This window comes from Diplodia seriata (genome assembly GCF_021436955.1).
Source record: "Diplodia seriata strain FDS-637 chromosome Unknown scaffold_1, whole genome shotgun sequence".
NCBI classification, from domain to species: Eukaryota; Fungi; Ascomycota; class Dothideomycetes; order Botryosphaeriales; family Botryosphaeriaceae; genus Diplodia; species Diplodia seriata.
In genome coordinates this window covers 849,235-872,047 of record NW_027117308.1, presented here as the reverse complement: position 1 = coordinate 872,047, position 22,813 = coordinate 849,235, and the positions used below count along the sequence as shown (strand labels likewise).

General features: G+C 56.4%; 7 protein-coding genes across 7 annotated transcripts; 3 read left to right on the top strand and 4 right to left on the bottom strand.

The window, feature by feature from the left end:
• Window positions 1-888: 888 nt before the first annotated feature.
• On the top strand, window positions 889-2,235 carry SLS55_000270 (uncharacterized protein; the record flags this gene model as incomplete). Its single annotated transcript, XM_066771783.1, has 1 exon — window positions 889-2,235. The coding sequence occupies one exon, from the start codon at window positions 889-891 to the stop codon at window positions 2,233-2,235; it is 1,347 nt and encodes a 448-aa protein (XP_066637062.1).
• A 513-nt stretch (window positions 2,236-2,748) lies between these two features.
• On the bottom strand, window positions 2,749-3,481 carry SLS55_000269 (uncharacterized protein; the record flags this gene model as incomplete). Its single annotated transcript, XM_066771782.1, has 2 exons — window positions 2,749-3,106; window positions 3,159-3,481. The coding sequence occupies 2 exons, from the start codon at window positions 3,479-3,481 to the stop codon at window positions 2,749-2,751; spliced, it is 681 nt and encodes a 226-aa protein (XP_066637061.1).
• A 1,912-nt stretch (window positions 3,482-5,393) lies between these two features.
• SLS55_000268 (uncharacterized protein) lies at window positions 5,394-5,999 on the bottom strand (the record flags this gene model as incomplete). The annotated part of the gene is made up of 4 exons (XM_066771781.1): window positions 5,394-5,505; window positions 5,592-5,690; window positions 5,799-5,886; window positions 5,969-5,999. 4 exons carry the CDS (start codon window positions 5,997-5,999, stop codon window positions 5,394-5,396), a joined length of 330 nt encoding a protein of 109 aa, XP_066637060.1.
• An 801-nt stretch (window positions 6,000-6,800) lies between these two features.
• Window positions 6,801-7,583, top strand: SLS55_000267 (uncharacterized protein; the record flags this gene model as incomplete). Its single annotated transcript, XM_066771780.1, has 1 exon — window positions 6,801-7,583. The coding sequence occupies one exon, from the start codon at window positions 6,801-6,803 to the stop codon at window positions 7,581-7,583; it is 783 nt and encodes a 260-aa protein (XP_066637059.1).
• Window positions 7,584-10,109: 2,526 nt separating this feature from the next.
• Window positions 10,110-14,443, top strand: SLS55_000266 (uncharacterized protein; the record flags this gene model as incomplete). Its single annotated transcript, XM_066771779.1, has 6 exons — window positions 10,110-10,492; window positions 10,545-10,621; window positions 10,676-10,846; window positions 11,033-11,528; window positions 11,579-12,704; window positions 12,764-14,443. 6 exons carry the CDS (start codon window positions 10,110-10,112, stop codon window positions 14,441-14,443), a joined length of 3,933 nt encoding a protein of 1,310 aa, XP_066637058.1.
• A 1,783-nt stretch (window positions 14,444-16,226) lies between these two features.
• On the bottom strand, window positions 16,227-17,328 carry SLS55_000265 (uncharacterized protein; the record flags this gene model as incomplete). The annotated part of the gene is made up of 4 exons (XM_066771778.1): window positions 16,227-16,248; window positions 16,481-16,511; window positions 16,567-16,841; window positions 16,901-17,328. The coding sequence occupies 4 exons, from the start codon at window positions 17,326-17,328 to the stop codon at window positions 16,227-16,229; spliced, it is 756 nt and encodes a 251-aa protein (XP_066637057.1).
• A 1,178-nt stretch (window positions 17,329-18,506) lies between these two features.
• Window positions 18,507-22,098, bottom strand: SLS55_000264 (uncharacterized protein; the record flags this gene model as incomplete). The annotated part of the gene is made up of 3 exons (XM_066771777.1): window positions 18,507-19,558; window positions 20,180-21,814; window positions 21,867-22,098. 3 exons carry the CDS (start codon window positions 22,096-22,098, stop codon window positions 18,507-18,509), a joined length of 2,919 nt encoding a protein of 972 aa, XP_066637056.1.
• Between the last annotated feature and the right edge of the window lie 715 nt (window positions 22,099-22,813).

The following is a 22,813-nucleotide window of genomic DNA, read 5'->3' as shown; positions in this document are numbered from 1 at the left end:
TTCTGCCGCAGTGACTCGAGCAACCAATGTCTGTGAAGCTGACCTTTAGAGCTGACCAAAAATTGTGTGTAGAAGACGGCTTGAGGGTGGTGAAGTAGGTTTGAGGTTCGGGTGCAACTGACGGAAAGATCTGGCTACAGCTCCTTCGCGCAGCCGATGGCTAGCGTGGATCTGTTTTTTGCTTATGTCATGGGTAGTTGAAGCCATCGTCCGGACGAGAATGTCGAATTAAAAATTCTACATACACGTCCGGACGATGGCTTTAACTACCTACGCATTATTATTATTTTCTCTAAGAACGAGCTATGGCATAGTTACGCCATGTAGTTCTGCTATTCTTCGCGCTAGCCATCGGCTGCGAGAGGGTGCTGTAAGGCCCGATCACGTGAATGCGCACTGAAGTGGAAGCCGCGCTCGGCGCATCCGCGCCCTCGAACACCTCGACCCCCACGCCAGTTCTTGGCTCGACTGACTTGTGAAGACACTATCATCTAACAGAAGCGTCATCTCTTGACGGGATACACGGCTTCGGCCAGGTTAGCCCTGCGCGCTTCTCGACCAACAGGTCGTCACGACCTTACCTCGACACTGCTTCTGCCGTCAACTCCGACACGCGCCTCAAAGGCAAGTGTCCTTCCTCACAAGCTCACCCTCGACACTGCTTCTGCCGTCAACTCCGACACGCGCCTCAAAGGCAAGTGTCCTTCCTCACAAGCTCACCCTCGACACGCACCCCAGAGGCAAATTTCTTTCCTGACGAGGCGCCCTTAAGGCGACGATTCAAACATAAGAGTAAGTCCCAGACATCCAAATCGCTTTTACTTGTGCTCACGGAACAGTCAGGTTGACATAGCACTCTGTGCTACTGTCACAAGACACACCGTCACGATGGCGGATCATTCCACACGAGCTCATATCATCAACTTCAACCCTGGAGACGTCGAGGAGCTCGAAACAGCTGATCGTATCGGAGGCATTGGGACCATGCTCGAGAACATCACCGGTCTAAGTGCTCTAGTGTTGTCGATTTGCTGCCAAGTCCCTTGTGGAAGAGTCATCAACATTTTTCATATCGAAACTAGGATGAAAAGACTCCACGTCTCCGGTATCCTCGAGGAATCACTGGATGATATCTTAAAGTCCGGTGGTTTCGTCCCGGAGCAGCTTACGAAAGTCGCATATCATATGGGATTCAACCTCGGAATATGGGACAGAGGATCGGCTCTTGCTTACTCGGAAGTCCAAGACATCTCTCTACCGACCGTTCTTGTCAAGTACCAGGGCGTGGGTCTTTGGACTGGCCTAAGACGGAAGGATGGAGAGGAAGCAAGCGCCCTTGATGTATGCCCAACCGCGTCGATTCTACCTCATCCACCTGAGTACAACCGCATTCTTGGTCTCATCGATAGGCTGGAGATTCCCGATGGATTACCGGAACTTGTACCGTACTGGAGGGAAGACTTTCGGAGACGATGGTACCGGCCAATTGACCAATTCGCTCGGCTATGGGATCGGTGGATTTCCACATTGCCGGAAGATCAGCGACCCCCCCATGTCAACCAGCGAGCCACGGACTGGGACCAACAAAGCGTACGGATCAACGCTTTCTATTACATTCAATTAGCGGACTACAATGCTAGCATGGCCGTTACGAAGCCATTCTCCCGCTTTGGCGCCATCACAGCCGAGCAGCAGGCCGAACTTCGGGTCAAGAAAAGACCATCTATCTTGGAGGATACACAGGGATTCCCTGCCGCGCAGAGACATTGCATCCGCGAATGGCTGCGACTACTCGGCATCAAACATGGGTGGGAATTCAAGAGCTACTTTAACAGCCTTGATGTATGCATATGCACCTTAGAAAAGGACGGAGCAGGAAAGTACAGGATCAACATATCCGATGAGAATTGCGAGTGGAGACACTTTAAGCAAGCATCCATTCCCCCCACTCTCTACCTTTTCAAAAAACCGGCGAGAGATCTCGGGTCGGCGGACAAGGAGTCGGAAGTCTTTCAAATGTGGGATGTTTTGCCTGGTTTCTTTGACGGAGCCCATGACGGCGCTGTGGAGACTTTCCTGCTATACACCATCCGGTCTGCCATGGAGCTGGACCGCTATCCAGACACTGAAGTCCTCCTATCGTCAGCATCACCGTGGGCTCTGGACATCAACATCTCGATGAAAGCATTCGGAGATCGCATGAAGCACGATCTTTTCGTCAATCGCATCGAGTGAGATGAGTGGACCAGGCTTGGCTTAGAGACATGCGCTGACATGTTCTCAAACAACTGGGACATGATCCCGCAAAAAGTTATTTCATGGTCGATTGCGAGTGAAGGGTTGATAGGCGTGCTTTCTGGCCCAATCTCGATGCCCACAGTCGAGGCAAAGATGCTTTGGCTTTTTTCTTTTCAACTTTCACTCTTGTGCGGCATCAAGGGAAGATTTGCAGGCTTGGCTTAGAGACATGCGCCGACATGTTCTCAAACAACTGGGACATGCTTCAAGAAAGATCCCGCAAAAAGGTATTTCATGGTTGATTGCGAGTGACGGGTTGATAGGCGTGCTTTATGGCCCAGTCTCGAAGCCCACAGTCGAGGCAAAGATGCTTTGGCTTTTTCTTTTCCTTTTCTTCTTTAACTTTCACTCTCGTGCGGCATCAAGGGAAGATTTGTAGCAAAAAATCAGAGATCAACCATCACTATTCTGTCCAGTGAATAGAAAGAACTGGACATGTCGATAAGTACTCTAAGTATAGACAATACCACCATCAACGACCATGGTCTGTCCAGTCACGTATTCACTGTCTGGTCCAGCCAGGAAACTAACGACCTTGCTGACATCTTCCGGAACACTGGTCCTGCCAAGTGCAATCAGCTCACTTGTGTACTTCTTGATGGTATCGCCCTTCTTAGCGCCGGTCGTCTTGCCCAATTCCTCGTCTATCAAGTCCCACATTGCGGTACCAACGATGCCAGGAGCGTAGGCGTTCACGGTGATTTGGTGAGTTGCCATCTCCATGGCCATAGCCTGGGTCAGGCCGCGGACAGCCCATTTCGAAGCAGAGTAGTGGGACAGCATGGCAAAGGGTTTGAAAGCGACGATGCTGAGGTAGCAGGGTTTAGCAAGCGACTCTGCGGAGGAGGGGACTCGCATACCTTGCGGCGCCAATGAGCTTTCCGCCCCCACCTTGTTCTATCATCTGCTTGGCTGCTTCCGTGTAGCAGTGGAAGACACCATAGACGTTGATCTCAAACATGCGGCGGAAGTCTTCGTCGGTCAATTTGAGCAGGGGCTTGACTTGAGCAATGCCGGCGTTGGCTACCATGGTGTCCAACGGCCCAAGCTCCTTCACTGAAGTGTCGACTATGTTCTTGACGTCTGCACGCTTCGAAACATCTCCGATGACGAGAGTAGACTTGCGGCCCAAGTGTCTGATGTGAGATACAACCTCCTCGGCCTGATCCTTGTTGTGAGCCATGTCATTGATAGTGACGTCGTAACCATCCTCAGCAAGACGGATGGCGATGGCTTTGCCGCTGTCAAAGAGTGAGCGAAGTATGTGCAGGGGCAGGCACATTGACTAACAGTCCCCTTGCAGAGCCAGTGACTATGGCTGTCTTCTGCAGCTGAGAAGAGCTCACAAACGAACGCGACCACCGTCGAGCGACCGTGGGAGTCGAGGCTCTTAGTAGGAGTCTGGGCGCGAAGCGAGCAGGCATGGTGATGGAGCAGGCTGATAGCTATGGCTGAATTGACCGAAGTGCGATCTAAGAGCAATGCAGGGCAAAGTGCGTCGGCGAACGTTTGTATGTAGACGCAGCTCGGGGGCTGCTACGCCGGCGGAGCAGCCGGGCGTGCGGAGTCGTGCGATGGGACAAAGCATGGCATTGTAGCACGGTGTGGGGTAGAGCGCGGCTGCATATCCGTACAAAGTGCGGAGAAGCGTTGGCGGAACAAGGGTGATTGATGCGCGAGAGGTTGGGGTGCAGGCGCGTGGGAGGACGCGTCTCGGCTTGCCGGAAACGAAGCGCTACGTCGCTTCGTGGTTCAGAAGTTTCAAGCAGTTTCTTATCTCCGTGGTGCTATTCCAATTTTGGGGTGGAATCAGGCAGAACACTCGCTTCTCTCGCGTCGGAGCGTGTAACCTCGCCAATCAAGTCGCGCGATTCTGCCACGACAAACCCAAACCACGAAGGGATGGCGGCGACCCTTGAGCGGCACAACAAGCGAGGCGGTGGGGCAGTGCCAGCACACCTCAGGATGCAGAGATTTTCTCTTTGCCCGGAAGATAAAGCATAACAGCCATTTTGAATCTTCAATCGCAGCTTTAGCTCACTTGGGAGAGCGCCAGGTTAGTAGTCCTGAACACCCCTCTCTCACAACTCATCCACTAACAACACAATAGACTGAAGTCCACTTCAGCCAACAGCCATCTGTGCGGTATCTGGAGGTACTGTGTTCGATCCACAGAAGCTGCAAGACCTAAGAAGTCTTACCAGTCTTAGACTGGTCAGCAAGCCTTATCTTTTTGCTTTTTGTTCGCCTTGATGCTGGACTTGTGTGACAGCCTCTTGGTCGTGAACTTTTTGCCGGGCGTGGAGAGGCCAGACGTGAATGTATGCAAACAAACGAGTTAAGAGGTATGACTTTTAGCCTCCTAACTGCAACGTCGTGCGAAAATACTGCGTTGGCATTATTTTCATGCTGTGGCCGTGCCAGTGTTCATCAAGTGGAAATGATGACCACCGGTGATCTTTCAACGATACTATCCGACGACAACAGTACTATGAAACCTAGGAACGACCAGCGGCATTTCGTGGCCTACAGTTAGTTGATACTCGACTGGAGGCGCCCCTAGAATAATTAAAGATTGCTTCCAGAAGCGAGCGGCAACACAGCTCACAAACTGCTGAACAACGCCTGAGATGGAAAGTAATGATGCATTGCAAAGCCATTTGAGCTATGCCCAGGAAAAAGAAAAGGAAATATGAATACAACAGGACCCCTTATCGAAGGCATAATGGTATCAAGCATTCCCCTCAACCAAACCCACCCAACCCAAGAAGGGAAGGAAAAACGCCTATCGAATGGCCAATCAAACCCAACAGAAATCGTCGCTCATGATTACAATGCAGACCGACCCCATTTCACTGTCTTGCAATGTGCCACTCCCGGCCTTGATACAACCACCGGCATAATACAAATTGTACGCATCGGAACCTGGCCGCACGCCTGAACTTACGTCCGCCCACCACTAGCCGTATGGTCCACGCGCACGTTGCTTCCGTTGTTGCCGGCTGGGCTATTTGCCACAACCGTCAGCAGGACATCACAACGAGAATTATGCGAGACTGGGCATGGTGGTGGTAGCTTTGGCGTGGGTGCAGGCTCTACTTGTACTGCGGGTGCTGTTGGGGTGGCTGGCCGTAGTCTTGCATGGGGTGTCCGCCGGGCTGTCCACCAGCGCCGCCGTTGACCTGGGCTTGGACATCGGGACGGTACCTGAGGACTGTCAGCACTTCCTCCCCGGTGCGGGCTCTCTCTTCGCGAAAGAAAGGTGGTGGTGGCGTGACGGGCGGGCGACATACTTGATATCCTGGTAGAAGTTGCAGATGTGGCAGCCGACCTCATGCCACGGCTTGATGGAGAAGGGAATGATGGGGACGAAGCAGAAGGTGAACCATTGCCTGTGCAAATTGTCAGCGGGTCTTGTGCGACATATGTGGTTTGATTGAGAGCGCCGGCTTGGCGTGCGTGCGCGCGACACAGCGAACGGGAATCGCAGAGAGCTGTACCAGCGCTTGAAGACGTGACCGGAGAAATTGCCGCAGTTCTGGCACTGACACGTGACGTTTTCGTAGCCCTTGAGGCGCGAGGTGAAGGCTGGCGAGAGGCGTTAGCTATGTGGATGCTGGCGTCGGAGCGGCCGGCGTTTGCACGGAGCTATGCGAGAGCTGCTACTCACTGTGTTGACCACACGTGAAGAAGAAGAACATGGTGAGGGAGGGCGCGAGCTGGCGAGGTGAGAGCGGCAGGCGGCGAGGGAATGGTTGGGCGGAGATGTTGGTTAAGAAGCGTTGGCGAGGGAGGCACTGCTTGGTGCTTGGAGCTCGCCATGCCTCGGCGCTTGGCAGTGACGACGTTCGCAGCGCCTCAGCCACCGCACGCGCCCGACGCGCCTCCGCAGCTCCACTCTCCTCTCCGCTCCCCAGACGCGTGAAAGACGACGCGAATCGTCCCCGACCCGTCGCGCTCTCACGCCGCTGCTCACCCTCCACCGCCAGCCTCCTCCCGCCGCCCGCCCGTTGCCTGGTCAGCCTGCACCCTGTTAGCTCGCAATCCGCTCCCTCGTGCCCGACATCTGGTCATGTCGCCGGTCCTCATGACCCTACAACCCCCAGATCTGCTTATCGATGCCTGAATCTCCCGCCGAAAAACGCCGCAATGACGCTGCCGCTGCTTTCAATCTTCGCAAATGTCGCAAAAAATAGATGTACATATACGCCCCTGCCTTTCCCCTGCTGATGCCGCTCTTTTCGCTGTCGCTCGTTCCTCCAACGCCGTGCCCGCTGCTTCGCCGCCTGATGGATGCTTGCCCGATAAGACTGTAAAGTCGCTCTGCACGATCCTCCGCCGGCCCATAGACGTAGGTAGCAGTGCCTGCCCACATGAATCCCACCCCAAAGCCCCCAGAATCCATCTAAAACACAAACGCCCAACTTACCAATGTCTCGAAAAGGCGTCTCAAGACCCCCCATCCCACATCCCCGCCACCTCTCCCCCCAATCACCGCAATCATGGGCGTCACCATCTCCAAGACGTCGGAGCTGTCGCCCATCTCCATGGTCAGCACCGTCTTCGGCTTCCTCGGCTTCGCCTTCACCATCGCCACCTTCCTGCGCGTCACGTGGGAGAACATCCAGACCTTCGTCGGCGCCTCGACCCAGATCTCGGACCTGCTGGGCAACCTCAAGCAAGGGCTGTACGAGGAGCGCTCGCACCTACGAAAAGTGCGCCGCTGGCAACGCCGCCGCAGCAGCTTCCAGGGCGGGCCGCGCGCCGGGCCCTACGACGACTACAACGACTACGGCGACGACTTCGATCTGGGCGGCGGCGGACCACTGCTGCAGGAAAAAGAGGCGGATTCGTACTGGCCGTACGGTGGTGGCAGTGGGCGGCGTCGTCGGCGAGGGGGAGGAGGAGGGTACCATCCGGACATGAAGGACCTGCACGACGACGACCAGAGCACCAGGGTCATGCGCGAGGCCGTGCGCAACATGATCCGTGAGTTTCGGTACCTCGAGCAGCCGTTCCTGCGGGACGATGTCGAGGCGCCGGGCCGGGCTGGCAGGAGATTCGTCAGCAGTCGCGATCCGCACGTCAGGAACGGCGAGGGCTACAACGGCGGCGCGCCGTCGGACGACGAGCAGGAGTACTACAAGACCGAGTATCGCACCACGGGGTACAGGGAGCGCTGGCTGTGGTTGAACCGCAAGGGCGCCGTCGTCGATATGATGTCGCAGCTGTCGAGGCTGGAGACGAGGCGGATTGCGAAGGAGGTTGGGGAGGCTTGTTTGTAAGTCTTGTTTTTCAGATCCGTTGTGGTGGGAGAAGGCTGACGTTGCGTAGGATTGTGAGAGGTATGGAGAGGGATTTCCAGGTCATGGATGATCGGATATGGAACCTGGAAAACAGGATGTCGAGAGTGGTTGGTCTCCGGCGAGTAGACCCTCCGTCCCCGTGAGAGACTCGCCCATGCCCCCGAGAGGGCCTCTGTTCCCGTGAGAGGATGCTAAGATTGCGGGATGGTCGCGAAGCACAGCCGTGCAACTGACAACAACCCGCTGTTGAGGAAAACATGGCCAGATCGAGAGCCGTTGGGATGGGGCCCGTCATTATCAATGCCGTTTTGTGTGACGATTAACGAAAGTATTAAGACTGAGCCCGTTGGACGGCCCAACTGTCCCTGTGTATCCCCACAACGCGGGAAAACTATCGGCTACAAGCAAATTACCAACGTAACAACACTAATGATTCTTCCCATGTATCCGTGTACCAGATATACCCGTATCAAATGTATCACCATCTTACAACTGGCACACTTGGACAGGTCATCAGGATCTTTGTAACACGGCAAACAGGCTCTAGCAAACAGCAACCATGTCCACCATAAAAGCTCCCACCAGCCTGCTGCGGAGCCCATGCGACCAGCCTGCCGTTTCCATCAACCGTAGCGTGGCAACCATCCCTTTACCCTCACGATGATGCTCTCTTTGTCTACTTTCATCCTAATGTCTGCGGCACTCCTAGTGCGCGCAGATTCGACAGAATCCACGATTCTCTCGACAATCACCTCCACGAGCACGAGGACCCGAGTAGTCAAATCAGCATCGCCATCGGTACAGCAACAACCCCTCTCCAGCACTTCACCCCCAGAAACAACAACACTCACCACGACAATCATACCCCCAACCAGCTCCACAACAACCGTCATCCTAACCATCACTTCTCAGACGGCACCGACCCAATCCTGCGGAACGACAACCACCACCACCCAGCCCACCGTCACCGTCGCCGTCACCCCGTCCTCCGCCAGCCCGCCGTCGTCCACCGCCGTCGCCACCACCACCGCATCTCCTCCCGTCTCCTCCACCTCGCCATCGCTGTCCACCTCCACCCCATCCTCCTCCCTCCTCGCCGCCGCCACAACCACCGCAACCCCAACCCCCTCATCCTCCTCAACCGCCGACGCCGCCACCGCAACGCCCTCTTCTTCTCTCTCCCCCATCATCGCCTCCTCCTCAACCTTGACAATTCAATCCCCAGACTCCATCACGACCAGCACCACCATCGCCACCACCACCGCATCAGGGGGCACGCCCTTCCCTCCCCCGCCGTCGACGAGCACGAGTACGCAGACGACGGTTTATACGCCGGGTAGTGGAAACGGGACGGTGAGCGCGACGGGGAGTGCGAGTGGGAGTGTGCAGACGGCTGGTGCGGCGGCGGCGGCGGCGGAGGTGGGGCGTGTTGGAGGAGGTGGTGTTGTTGTGGGGTTCGTGGTGTTGATGGGGGTGGTGTTGTGAGGGTGCGGGTGAGGGTGAGGGTGAGGGGTTGGCTTGGGGGCGTGTGGGTGATGGAAGGCGGAGGGAAGGACTTGGTGGGGAGGGGGAGGCAAGAGAGAGGGGTTTTTGTTGTGGAGTGGGTTGGTCGGTTTGAACGAGAGAAGTGGAGGGGCCGGACAGGCGGCGGCGGCGGCGTCTTAATGGGTGGGATCGGCGGGGGAGAGTGTATGATTGTTTTCGTCTCGGTTGAATACGTGGGCCCTGTTCGGTACTGTGTATGCTTTGTGTTGGTGTAGTCTCTTTTGTATGTGTACCCGCGCGCTGTGTGCTGTGAAATACGCACGTAATATGAGGAAGCTTATACTTGATCCGAATATGTCTTTCGATTGGTGTCTCTTTCGACTAACAAGGCATCGTCCTGCAAATGAGCTACTGATGGAACAAACCTCTTATTGCACAAGTCCGGGTTCGCTCAGCTCGGGGACAGCATCACATCACCGAGCTGCAGTCATGCTAAGAATAGGAAGAGAATGGCTGACAAATAGCTGCATCCTATAGGCTTCTGCATAGTCTTCTGTTGCCTAAATGTTGCCTCTGCATTTTGCCGGCTGACAGAATCCCTCGTCTCGTATATGCTTCTCTTCGAATTTTTCGGTCGCCAAATATATCTACACACCTCTCCCGCTCCCTTTATAGTTGCCCTCGTCCTCGTTCTCCTCTTTTTCCCTTCCCTCCTTTTCCGCTTTCATGACAGTGTGTTTCGATTGGCGGACCAGCGCATGGTCACGAATGTTATTCAGCCCCTGCATCGCATGAGTAATCCTTGCTGAGCGACCATCAGCCCCCAAATCCATCCATCGACCCGGGACAACAATCCAGCCTTGCCAAGAGGCTATTGCTACTGTGACTCTTGTGATTACCCCGCACGAGGCTGACTTTTCGTTGAAACGTCCTGGACTTAATAACTCCCTTTCAGAACACATCTCGCGTGCTTCCAAACCGACACGCTGACGCTTTTCAGAGGGAAGCTGTTACCGCAGAATGTCGGGATTAGAGGCGTTCGGCGTTGTAGCAGCCGCTATCCAACTATCGGCGACGTTTCTCGGGTACTTGGACACCATCAGACATGCGCCAAAAGAGCGGAACAAACTTTCCGAAGAGGTGACAAGTCTGAGGAATATCCTAAACGCCGTCAGAGATGCTTTAGATCAGGACGAGAAGGCGAATGACGCCATCGAGACACAGCTCAAAGTGCCTCTGGCCAACCTGGGTCAGAGGCTGAAGCTGATGGAAGCGAAGCTGTCGAAGAAGTCTTTCCGTAGAGATCTCGGATGGCCGTTTGAAAAGAACGAAGTCGAAGCCTCGCTCCAAGCCATCGAACGTGTCAAAACCACGTGCGCTTTCGTGCTTGGGCACTCCACCAGGTAGGTCGTCCACTGGAGAGTTTTTGCATGTCAGCATACTGATTAAAGTCAGACAACTGGCGAAAGAGGCCACCGAGGGGGTGCGTAGCGTGGACGCGAAGATCAGTCCGATGATTGCAGACGCAGCCGGTGAGTCTTCTTCAAATATCTTTGCTTTTAATGTATAAGCTTAATGCCATATAGAGGCCAGAAGAAATGAAATTCTTGACTGGATCGGGCCTCCCGATTTCCACCACAAGCAGCAAGACAATCGCAACAAGCGGCACCCCAGTACAGGGTCGGCATTTCTTGGAAACCCAAAGCTCGTTGAATGGATTGAAGGAAAACACAACATACTGGCGTGTATTGGAGGACGTAAGTCGAGTTCTTGATGGGTTTGAGAGCGTCGTTGACTGTAAAACAGCTGGAGTTGGCAAGACATTGATCGTGTAAGCCCCAAAGCAAATCAAGGCCATCTTCCTATGCTAAAGCTACCCAGCTCGATATTATACGATCATCTGCAAAAAAGGTTCCCCAGTTTGGATACGGCAGTGGTTGCAGTCTACCTTGACTTCAATCAGCCCGACCAGCAGAGCTGGACGGCGTTCTCTGCCAGCCTTGTGCGACAAATGGCCGAACTCAGAACAGAACTCCGGAACGACCTCATTGAAAAAACATTCCAGTCGAAATTTACCAACGGCCTTAAAGCTACAGAAGAGGAGTATGGCGCCTTCCTGGCGTCCCAGCTGTCCTACTTCTCAAGAGTATTCGTGCTTGTAGATGCTCTGGACGAGGCCAATGACTCCCTGCGCGCCCGGATTCTCAAGGGAATAGCAGGCTTGCAAAGGTGGCCCAAAGTCAAATTCTTGTCCACTTCAAGGTACTGGCATAATATCACGGGTGCATTAAGGCTGGACATCGACTCGGACGAGGATGATATGCGTAAGTGTCTTAGGAGAGAGGTGGAGAAGAATGACCACTGGGCGCGTGAGCGAAGCCTCTCTACGCCATTCATCGAGGATATGCTGGATAGGATTGTCAAAGCTGCACAGAGAATGTGAGCACGGTGGAAACTCCCTAATGGCACCTTTACTGATCGTTGAGTAGATTCCTAATGATCCGTCTCTCCCTTGAGGCTCTTTTCGAAAGCCAGACCCAAAGAGAGGTGGAGAAATTCCTGGAAAATTTGCCAGACACGATGGACAAGGCGTATGACGACGTGGTTGACCGTATCCAACGAGATCGAAACAAAAAAAGGGCCATTGAGATCCTCTCTTGGTTGCTCTACAGCCTTGAACCTATCAGCGCGAACGGTATCCGACATGCCCTTGCGGTTGACCTGGTGGACAGAGCTTTCTTTGAGAACGACCTTGTTCCGGAGAGCCTGCTGCTGAGTTCCTGCAAGGGGCTCGTGATCATCGGCCAGCAGGGCGGTTTGCTGCATTTCTCTCATAAGACAGTGCACAAGTATCTGGAGAAGCACGAGAGCGTCCTCTTCTCCAACTGCCACACAGTCCTTGCTGAAAAATGCTTAATCTATCTCTCGCAGGACAAGTTGCCTAAGAAGCTCCTAGGCGAGGAGACATCGTTTTTCGAATACGCCTCACGCAACTGGGGCTCGCATGTCCGAATGGCAGGATCCGACAGTCAGTTGTCGAAGGTGGCTAATGCATTCATGTCCGATCACACAAAGTTATCACGCAGCGTCAAGTGCATCAGCCTTCTCCAACATCGGGTTGCATACCACCCTGTTCACATCCTGGCACACTTCGACTTGCGGGAGATGTTTGAACAACAGATCGGCATAGACGGGTCACGAGAATTGCTTCGAGATGCCCACGGGAGAACAACGTTATTCTTTGCAGCAGAAGCCAATAGTCTGGCCGTCGTGGAGCTGTTGCTAAGCAGGGGGGTTGTTGACGTGAATCTCGCAGACCGGCGAGGGTTGACTCCCCTTTTGATCGCACTTCGTCATGGCTGCACCAAAGTTGGAACTGCCATCATACACCACTCTCAAACAAACCTTGAGCGATCCGATACCCAGGGATTCACGCCACTACATGAGGCGGTGGTGCGGAAGAACCATGGAATATTGAGACTACTTGTCGATAAAGGCGCAAACATTGGCGCTGAAACGACGTCGGGAAGAACAGCGGTTGGGTTGGCGATGCAGGACACTACGGACTGGCCATTCGAAAAAGGCGAGCCCATCGGAGATGCCGCGTCTTTTGAAGTAAGTCCAGCTCGTTCGACGGGGATCTGCGGAGCAAAAGCTAACTGGCACACGGACAGAAAAGCATCCTCGCCAATCTGGTGTTCAGAACCGACATCGAGAGCATCAATCGGAATGCTGTTCTCGCAGACGCCACAAAACAAATGACGCGGAACGACGTTGTGGAGGCGTTGCTCGTCAGGGGCGCTGATGTGTCCTCTCGCAAGCCAAATGGCAGCACGGCTCTTCACTGCGCGGCCGAAACGGGCAACTGGAAATCGACACAGCTCTTATTGCTATACAAAGCCGATCCAAATGCTCCTAGTTCCAGCGGAATAACAGCTCTGCATCTTGCGTGCAAAAACGGATCTGCAGCAAACGTACGGCAACTAGCTCCTGTTATGGCGGATTTGAACGGACTGGCAATACAGGGAGACCGCAGAGTGAGCGCTTTATACCTTGCAGAACGGAACGGCTTCCGGCACATCGCCGAATACCTTCAAGGGCTAAAGGCGAAGAATGTATCGCAGCCCAAGGTCATCGAGAATTCGGCGGTAGATTGCACAGACTCGGCGGCATCCTTAACCCTCAAGAACCAGCGGCGCGCTCTCGAATTCATTAGGGCAGCCGAGGACGACGATCTTGCCAAAATGTCACGAATAAGGAACCAAGGAATAGACATCGAAGTCAGAGCTTTCCCAACCGAACGCACAGCTCTGCACAAGGCCGCCTTCTTCGGGCACCAGCGCATTGTGCGGTGGCTACTAGACAACAGAGCAAACGTCAACTCTCGAGATTCCTCCAACAGGACCCCCCTTTTCGATGCTTGCATCAGGCACCAGCTCGGCATCGTCAAGATCCTGCTCGACCACGGTGCTGACCCCGACGTATTGGACATCAATGCCCTCCGCCCGTTCGAAGCGGCCGCCAACGAGGAAATCCGCACACTGGTTCGGGAACGGAGCTCCACAAAAACGCACCTGCACGACCTCAGCGATCTCCACCGAGCCGTCCGGGCCAATGATGTCGAGGAGGTGGGCCGGATCCTTAACCGCGGAGACAACGACCCGTTGTCTTCCCTCGACGGCGACGGCAACACCCCGCTGCACTACGCTGCCATCAACGGCCTGGAAAGTGTCGTCAGCAGGATGGTACTTGCAGGCGTCGACCTGGACCAAAGCAACCGCTACGGCCAGACGGCTTTGGACGCAGCCGTGTCGCGCCGTGCCTTCCACAAGGCTGAATCCAACGCCGAATCCGACGCCCTGCGCCGCGTCGTCGAGCTGCTCGGCTGGCCGGCCTTCCGCCGCGACGGGGCGCTGGACTTTGTGCACCGCGTCGGCCTCGAGTTCAACAAGGTACCGCTGCACTGGGCGGCCGAGAGGGGTAAACTGGCGCAGGTCGAGCTGCTGCTCGCCTGGGGCAGCGACCCGGACCGCCCGGACGACTTCGGCGAGACGCCGCTGCACTACGCCGCCGAGCGTGGCCACGTCGAGGTCGCAAAACGCCTGATACCCGTCTCGGCGCCGGGCAGGTTGGACAATCAGGGCTTCACGCCGCTGCGGAAGGCGAGGGAGAGGAACAAGGCGGAGACGGTGCGGTTGATGCTGCCGTTCTGGACCGAGGCCGACGTGCGCGCGACGGATAAGTGCAAGAAGTCGTTCAAGGACTGGGCCGTGGAGCTGGGGTTGTACAATGCCGAAGCCGGGCGCTGGGTGGATTTGCCTTGGGGCACCGGAGGGCCGCCGGTGTTGGACTGATGGTATGTGTATCGAAGCATGCGTGGGCTCTTTGTTCTAATCATTTCTTAAGTACATTGGATACCGTCGTATTGATGACTTTTCACTGTGTGCCGGTTGTTCGTTTCAGGCTTTGCTCAGATTGAAACAAGTTGTCGATATGACGGTGTCGAAAGCACCAGGATATGATAGAAATGACTACTCATCGACTAACCTCTTCCATTTCTTCTTCCGCATCCGCCAGACCCATCATCACCTTCACCTCTCGACCTTGATCACATTCACCCCCCTCCACCCCTCCCGCCACCCCCTGAAAGGCTCATCGCCTCCCAAGCAACACGAACAGTACCCGTACCCATAATCCCACTCCGCGCCCACCCTCCGCGCATCATACACCTCCCACTCATACCCCCAATCGCCCCACCTCCCCACGTCCACCCTCCCCCCTCCGCGCCGCGGCCCCGTCCGCGCCCCCCTCCTCTCCTCCGCCCTCCCCAAATCCCTCCACACCCTCCCGCCCTCCGCCATCGTCTCAACACATCCCTCCCACCGCACCCGCTCGCACCGCGGACACGTCGTCTGATCCACCCGCCCTGTATCAACCGCCCTCCGCACAAACGCATTCTCGCAGCCGGCAGTACACACGCCCCTCTCCCGCCCCACCACCACCTTCCTCTCCCTCGAAAACACCGTCTTCGTCCCTCTCCCATCCCCCCTCCCTCCGCGCGCCAGCACCCGCGCCAGCACAACCCCCCCTTCCTCCGCCGCCGCCGCGACGCGCTGCTCGCAGCAGCACTCCCAACACGTCCGCCACTCGCGCCGCTTGTTTTCGTCGATCTTCTGCGCGTCGGAGAAGCGCGGCGCGGGCAGCAGGCGCGCGCACGCGACGCACGCGAGGCGGTTGCGCTTGCGCGCCCACGCCGAGTCCTCGGCCGCGAGCAGGTCGCGCCACGTCGACGGCTGGGGCGGGATGAGGCCGGCGAAGAGGGCGCAGGTGGCGCGCAGGTGAGTTGTGTCCGGGAAGGAGAGGTGGGTTATGATGAGGTCGAGGAGTTCGCCGGGGAGGTCGGCGAGGTGGAGGGGAGGCATTGTTGCTGTCTCCTCGTTTTTTTGTTTTTGGTCTGGTTTGGTTTGCCTTTCTCTTTCTCCCCTTTCTTATTTCTCGAGTATTCGGTGGGAGGGCGGCTGGAGGAGGCAGGTGATGGAGGGAGGTCTTTGGGCGGCGGTGGGTGGGATTAACGAGAGGAATATGGCCGAAGCCTGAAGGTGGTAGTGGTAGTGGTGGTGTTGCGATTCAACTTGGCTGGCAGGGCGGGGTCATTTGTATATACTTATGTTGGTGGCTTGCGTGCTGCGCCGCAGGAACGGTGACCGTTTGCGTGATCGGCCGCGGCCGGTGGTGGTGCGGTGAGTAGTCGGTGACTCCGCCCCAGCCGCAGCTGCACAGCCTCGACGTCACTTTTGGGGGCCAAGTCCAGAGCAATTACACGGTGTTGCTCCATTGACAAGAGCGCTTATCAGCCTATGCTAGTCCAGCCGTTGAAAAGATTCATAAGATCAGACCTGGCGAGATGATCCGTTGGTAAACCCCCTATCCCACTCGGGAACGGCGCAAATAATCCAAGTTGCTCATCCGATACGAACGATGCCCAGTTGTTTTGCGTACCGTTACTGTTTGAAACGTCCGGCTGAAATTGTGCACCATCCATGAGTAGTGCATCATCAATGAGGCCTTCCCGTGGCAGCATCCGCTCAGATGTGCGCAAGGCGTTAATGTTGGCTTCGGTCGAGTTCGGTTCGCAAGTTAAGACTGGTCCCTCTTGATCCTGCGGCTGCGCGGCGACCATCTCTTGGGGAGCTGTTTCGGACGGGCGTGGAGGAGGGAATGTCCGTTCCTGCTGGCGGAATTGGGTGAACACTTCTTCCAGAGATCTTTGCACGATCCCTACCAGCTGGCTTCTCAACTGATCCTCCACGACCACTTCATTGTTGTATACGGCCACTTCCAGTGACTGCAGTACCACTTGCGGTAGTCTCTCTCGACCGAAGCTTTCATACCGCGAAAGTACGTTGGAGTCGTAAACGCAGTCTGCGCAATGGTCAGCGCCGACAAAGATCCAAGGTGCATGGGGAGTTCAGCTTACAAGGGCTCGGCATGCTTTTCTCGTCATCTTGGGGGAACAGGATGCGGTAGACACACTTCCATCTCTCTTCCTCGGATTTAGGGGCCTTTGCGCGCTTCTTGCACTTCAGCAATGTCTCTTGGTCGGCGGTGATGACTTGAATCTCAGGATCGTCTTCAAGCCGGATGCACCTCTCCTCTGCCCTTAGATGCGCATTAAATGCCGCTCCGTTTGTGAAACTTTGGAAGCACCGACCGCATCGGTTGATTATGCGGTGCTCTCTGTAGATGTGCTCTCTGTAACAAGAAATCAGACGCATAGTACGTGGGATATCTTCAGGGCATGGCTGACTTACTTCACTCGAGAGACACCATTGAAGCCGGGAAAGTAGCATGAGGCGGCCTTTGGTGCCCTTGGTGAAAACCTCTTGAAGAACGGGCAGGCCAGTCGTCTCGGGGACTCGCCAAGATCATCTTCCCCACCAATCACTGTCTTTAGCCGTTTCTGTCTTCCGTTCCTGCAGCCACTTCCGTTTGCAGCATCTCCAGCGGGGCGCTTTCCTTTCGAATTGGACGAGGCCGTGCTAGATGTTATGTTGGAAGCGGTATTTGATTGACTTGCTCCGCTGGTGGACCCTTCCTCCGCAGCGGTATCGGAAGTACCAGACTGATCAAGGTGATGCTGGTCATCAAGCTCTTCTTCACTCTCCCAATCCTCATCATCGGTAGTGGAGAAGCTTTCACACTCTCTGTCGTCCCAGAAAACGACCTCCTGATCAAGCATTTCGTGAAAAGTCTTCATCACTCGGTCGACAATGGTTTGTCTCATTGGAGAGATGAATGACTGGATTCTATCCCAATCGGCGCTGTAGAAGCTTTGTTCTGAGCAGCTGGAGGTTGTTGCGGTCTTAGCCTGCTCATTTGGTAGTCTATGGCCTTGAGCAACGGGTCCTCCGGACTATTCCATGTATCAGCATTGAACAACATTCATAGGGGAGGTGTAATGGAGGAATGAAGTTCATTCACCTGGGTGCTGGGGTTTGTGAGACTTGGCACTGACTCCCTAACTGACACCGTGCGGTGGTTGTTTTGGAATCGCTTCACTTCCTCGTTCTGGAGAGTTGCCACATGAGCTCGCATCCGATGGTCCAGATCAGCGTAAGTCACCGCCACATCTCTTGTGGCGTAGGACGAAAAGGGATCTGATATCTCTGTCAAGTATCTTGCAAGAGAATAGTCCCGTGAGGTGCCTGGTTTCGGCTGGGGAGTGTTGCTGCTTCCTGGGGCCTGGTCCTCTTGCGTGCCACTTCTAACACGTGCAACTCTGCTGTCTCCCCTGGAGCGGTTCGGGGTAGACTCCATTCTCGCTTCGGTTCTTCCCAGAGCAGGCGTATTTTTGACGATGGAAGTTGTTGAGCTGGGCGCCAATATATAAACTAGACGGCGAAGATCGGGAGAATGTTTGCTGAGAGAAGCGACATAAGCGGCGGAGTCGCAGCCGTTCGCACTTGCGCATGGGAGTCGAGTGTCAGGAGCGCACTATTGGCTGGCGCTTGCGGAACGCGTTCCCTGTGCAGCAGGGACGTGACCTATCATAAGCGATTTAGGAGCTTGACATGTTCAGGATGCTAAATTACACATATCTACACCTTCAGCGCGCGAATATAGAAACCACAAAAGCACACACTTAATTGCTCGCTCGCTCTCTACGCTAGCTTGCTCGCATGCTGACCTACAGCGAAAGAAATATACCAAACCAAAAAGAGCCGCAAACCAGAAAATGCTCAACGCCCCAATACTCTACCCCCTCTTCAATTCCCTTCAACACTCATTCCCACCCATAACAGAAAACCCCATAATTCCGCTTTTTGTGTGTGTGTGTGTGTCTCTCAGAATTGATATATGTACGTACCAGTCCAGCACAGCCCCGTTCAAACCCAAAGGAGGGGAAGCCCCCAAGAATCAAGCCCCACTCACACCCAACCCCTCAGCGCCGCCCTCATCTTCCTCCCCACGCTCGCTCGCGATGCTCTCGTTGATACTCGGCGCCTTCTCGCTGCTCTTCTTCTTCCTCCGCAAGCTGCTCCAGCTGAGCCCACTGCTGCGATCCGCCTTCTTCTCCTCCTTGCTGCGCTCGCCGCCGCCAATGTACGGGCTGCTCGCGGCGCTGTTGGCGAAGCTCGAGACGAAGCCGGGGGTCGGTGGTTCCGTGCCGGCGGCGCTTTCGTCATCGCGGTCGTCGTTGTTGTGGTCCTTGTCGACGCGTGGCGAGCGGGAGAAGAAGCTGCTGGCCGACGAGCCCTTTTCCTTGCCGCTGCTGCCGCCGCTGATGCTGCCGAAGCCGGGGAGCTGGAACTTGGACGAGCTGCCCTTGCGCGAGAGCTTGCTCATCCACGACTCCTTGCCCACCGACGACGCGCCCGTCAGGCTTTCCGACGTGTTGCGTGACTCGGACCGGTCGAGCGAGGCGCGCGGGCTCCACGACGCCGAGAGCGAGAGCGACGCCGTCTCCGCGTTGGACGTGACGGTGCTGGCGCGGCCGTCGCGCGACTTGCGCATCGAAATCGGCGAGACGTCGAGGTTGGCCAGGACGTCGACGGGGGACTCGGGCCGCTCGACCGAGGGGACGGCGGATGAGACAGATGTGGCGAAGTCTGTTGTCGCTGTGGCCGAGGAAAATGGATTTTCGGCGGCGTCGAAGCTCTGGGACTTGGATTCGCTGCTCTCGGGCTTCTCCGTCCCGTTCTTGTCCGCGGAACGGCCCCAAGGGCCCTTGAATACAGGTGCAGCAGGGTTCAACTTTCCACTCGGAGGCGTCGCTGGTGTCGGTTGCGGTTGCGATGGAGGACGGGTGCCAATGGGAGCCTGGGGTGGGGATCGCGTCACCGGTGCGAAATCGTAATTGTCCTCCACGACATCTTCGTAGCCCAGACCAGTCGAGGAGTTGTGGTACTGGATAGAAGGACGGCGGGACGGATGACGCGAAAACCCGCTCATTGTGTTGTAACCAAGCTCTACGGCAGTGTTCAGCGGACTCGACCGCTGTGCAGGTGGCTCGGCCGGCCCCCACCCGAAACGCTGGGAACTCTCTGTCGAGGGTCGGGGGAGCTGGTTCATATCGCCGAAAGATCTCGTCGAACCGGGCCTCGGAGATGATGGTCGTTCCATGCCAAAAGCTGGCGGCCAAGACGACTCGTCCTCTTTACCAGGGAACAGCTTGAATCCACGCTTTCTTGTCTGAACATGACTTGGGCTGACTGTGCTGGGGCCTGTAGAGCTCCGGAAGGGCTTGGCCATGGAATCCATCCAGCTACTACCGCCAGAATGGCTCCCACGCCGTCTCTGCGTTCCAATAGGATCCAGGTCTGCCGGATCTGTGCGAGGCACCGAGTGACTTTGGCTAGGTTTCAACGATCCCAAAGCCGGACCTTCATCCGATAGCGTCTTACCTCTTTGACGGCTGAACAGCTGACCAAACCTGCTTTGTAGCATCGAGCCCCCGACATGTCGGGCCGATCCGGAAAGCGACTTCACTGAGAGTGCGTCGGTGTCCTTCCCGGAATCCTGGGGCGGGTATCCAATGGGGAGTTGATTTGAACTGCCTCGCGGGCTCGCGAAGAGGCTAGGGGATCGACTTTGGGCAGATGCTGGGGAGCTGGGGCTCCTGTTCCCCGTCTCTCGGGCTTGGTGTGCGCCCAGGCCTGGAATAGCAAGAGCATCCGGTGCGCCTCCTAGCGATCCGGAAGAATCTCTGTCTCCATCGAAATCAGGCTTGAAGTCGGATTCTCCTTCGTCCGCTGATCGATCAGTTTCGTTTGAAAAGAGATCGGATGGAAGAAGAGCGCCAGCGTTCGGGCTCATAGGCGCGCCACCGGTGAGCATTTCGATCTCAGCAGCCGAAAAGCTACTTTCGCGATTTGCTATTGGGACTGCGCCGTTGGCGAAGTTGAAAAACGGTGATTCGGATATGACTATTGGTGAGATGCTGGAAATGCTGTTGTTGTTATACGGCGCGGTGGTGACAGCGAAGCCAGGAGTGGCAGAGAAACTGTCTTGTCCAATGCTGCCAGCGTGGTGCCTACGCCTCTGACTGGTCCTTCGGGATGGGGCGGCGTCCAAGACTGGAGGTTGCCTGAAGACTTGAGGCTGATTCGCAGCTCTGTTGGAAAGGATCTGTAGCTGGTTTTGCGCCTCGTTGTAAGTTCGGTCCGCAGCTTGAAGAGTGGCCCATGCAGTCTGGTAGCGTTGCTGCAATCCTCTGATGCGATCGCTCCATTGCCGCTCTTCTTCAGCCCACTGAGCTCTGAGCTCAGCATCGATGTCGCCCTCTGCGCCCTCAAACTTCTTGCGTTCCTCCTCAAGAATCCTGTTCTGAATGCCAGTTTCCCGAACGGAATCCTCGAGTGCTTTGATAGCTCCCAACTCCTCAGAATGCTTGTCTCGAAGCTCTACGGCCTTTTGCTCCGAGCTTTTCTGGTAGTCGACCTGCTGCCGACCAATGCGCTCTATCTCCCCGGCCATGTCATCCATCTCGGATTTGAAGCGCTGAACATCGTCTTGCATTTTCTTCCTCTCGTTCAGCTTCTTGTCGAGGGATTTTTCCTCCGCGGTCTTCTTGGCCTGGGCGCGCTGGTTTTCCTTTTCAAGATTGACGACCTCTTTCCTCAGCTCAGAGCTGGCGGCAGTCTTGCGGGCGAGTTCATCCTTGAGCTCATTGTGCTTTGCGTTGAAAACGTCCTTCTGGTCCTTGAAGCCTTTTTCCTCCTCATCAATTGCCTTGCGAGTAACGGCGATGTCCGAGCGCAGCTTGTCCCCCTCGGCCTGCAGCTGGGCCTCGGTTTCTCCAGATTTCGCGTCGTCGGCCGAGTCATCCGCTTGTTGGTATGCGCTTGAGTTGGCGGGGGAATTCCTTCGGCCGGTCGTGGCCCTCCTTGGGTGCGATGTGCTGTTGCTCTGCGAACGAACCATATCCGAAGGCGTGGGGAGCGGTGAGGTTGGCTCGAGAAACCCCTTGCAAGGGGTGATCTTGGGCTCCACCCACCACTTCTCATCGTGTTCGTGCTCGTCATCGTTGGCGATTTCCACCGCGCGGTTGTAGGCGGCGAAGTCGAAGAAGTCGTCGGAGGAAGGCGGCTTCGTGCGGAAGCGGAGCGGCTCGCTTTGGGTGTGGAAATTGTGGTGGTTGATGGCGATTACGCGGAGGGTGTAAGCAGTACCCGGTTTGAGGTTGGCGACGTTCACGGAGGTGTCCTTAGGCCCGACCTCTTCAACTACTTTGACGGTCAGCACGGTTGGACGGCCGTCGGGCGTGGGGCAGCGCACCGAAAACGCCATTGATCTTGATCTGGTATGCCTGGATGCTGCTGCGGGGCTCGGCGGGCTCCCAGTGGAAAACGGCGCCGTCGGCCTTGATCGCTGCGAGGGAAACCTGGGGTGCTGCGGGGACGTCGAGGCCGAGGAGCTTGATGAGGTCGTCCTCCTTGATGACCATGACCAGCCATGCGCGGTAGACAAGCCTAAGTCGGGTCAGCAATTGCAGGCGGTGGACAGGCATGCGACAGGCGCACCAGAGCAGCGCGGCGCAAGTCGCCAGCGCCGTGAGCGACGGCGCAGAAGCGAGCGCCTCCAGCGGCTCCATGCCGGCGGCGCTGACGGGAAAGTGAGCGACGAGCTCTGGCGAAGGCATGAGAGCCGGCGGGCGCCTGGAGCAGGCGGGCGATTGTCGAGGCCGTGGGCAGCGTGGTTGTTCGAGCGTCGGTGGTGTTGCTGCAGCCTCTTTGCGCTACGCTACTGCTAGGCGTCCAGCTCCGGCCGGCGCTTTTGCGGCTGTCGCAGCGCCTGTCAGTCCGAACGGCGGCTGCCATCTCTCCATTGATCGACCTCTCAGGACACCATGTGGTGCATCGCCGGCCTCCTCGTCTGCCACGGCGCGCCCGTCCTTGCGCCCCGTAGTACATGATCCCGCGCAGCATTCCGCACCGCGTGCCGCGCCGCAAAGCCGTGGCGCCTGCGCTGGCTCCGTCCGCGCTCCCGTCTGCCGCGGCTCTCTTGAGAAGCTCGTGACGCGCTGGGCACCACCAGATCGCATCCTGAGACCATGTCAGCCTCCTTCCCCTCCTAGAGCCGTGCCCGCACTCCTGTCCTCTCCACTCTGCTGCCCCTCACGTCTCCCGATCCCCAGTCGCAGGCCACCGCTTGCTCCGTCCCGCAGCCCGGCCCGTTTCTATTTGCTGCGCGCCCGGCGCTGGCCCAACAAGCGCTGCTGTTGA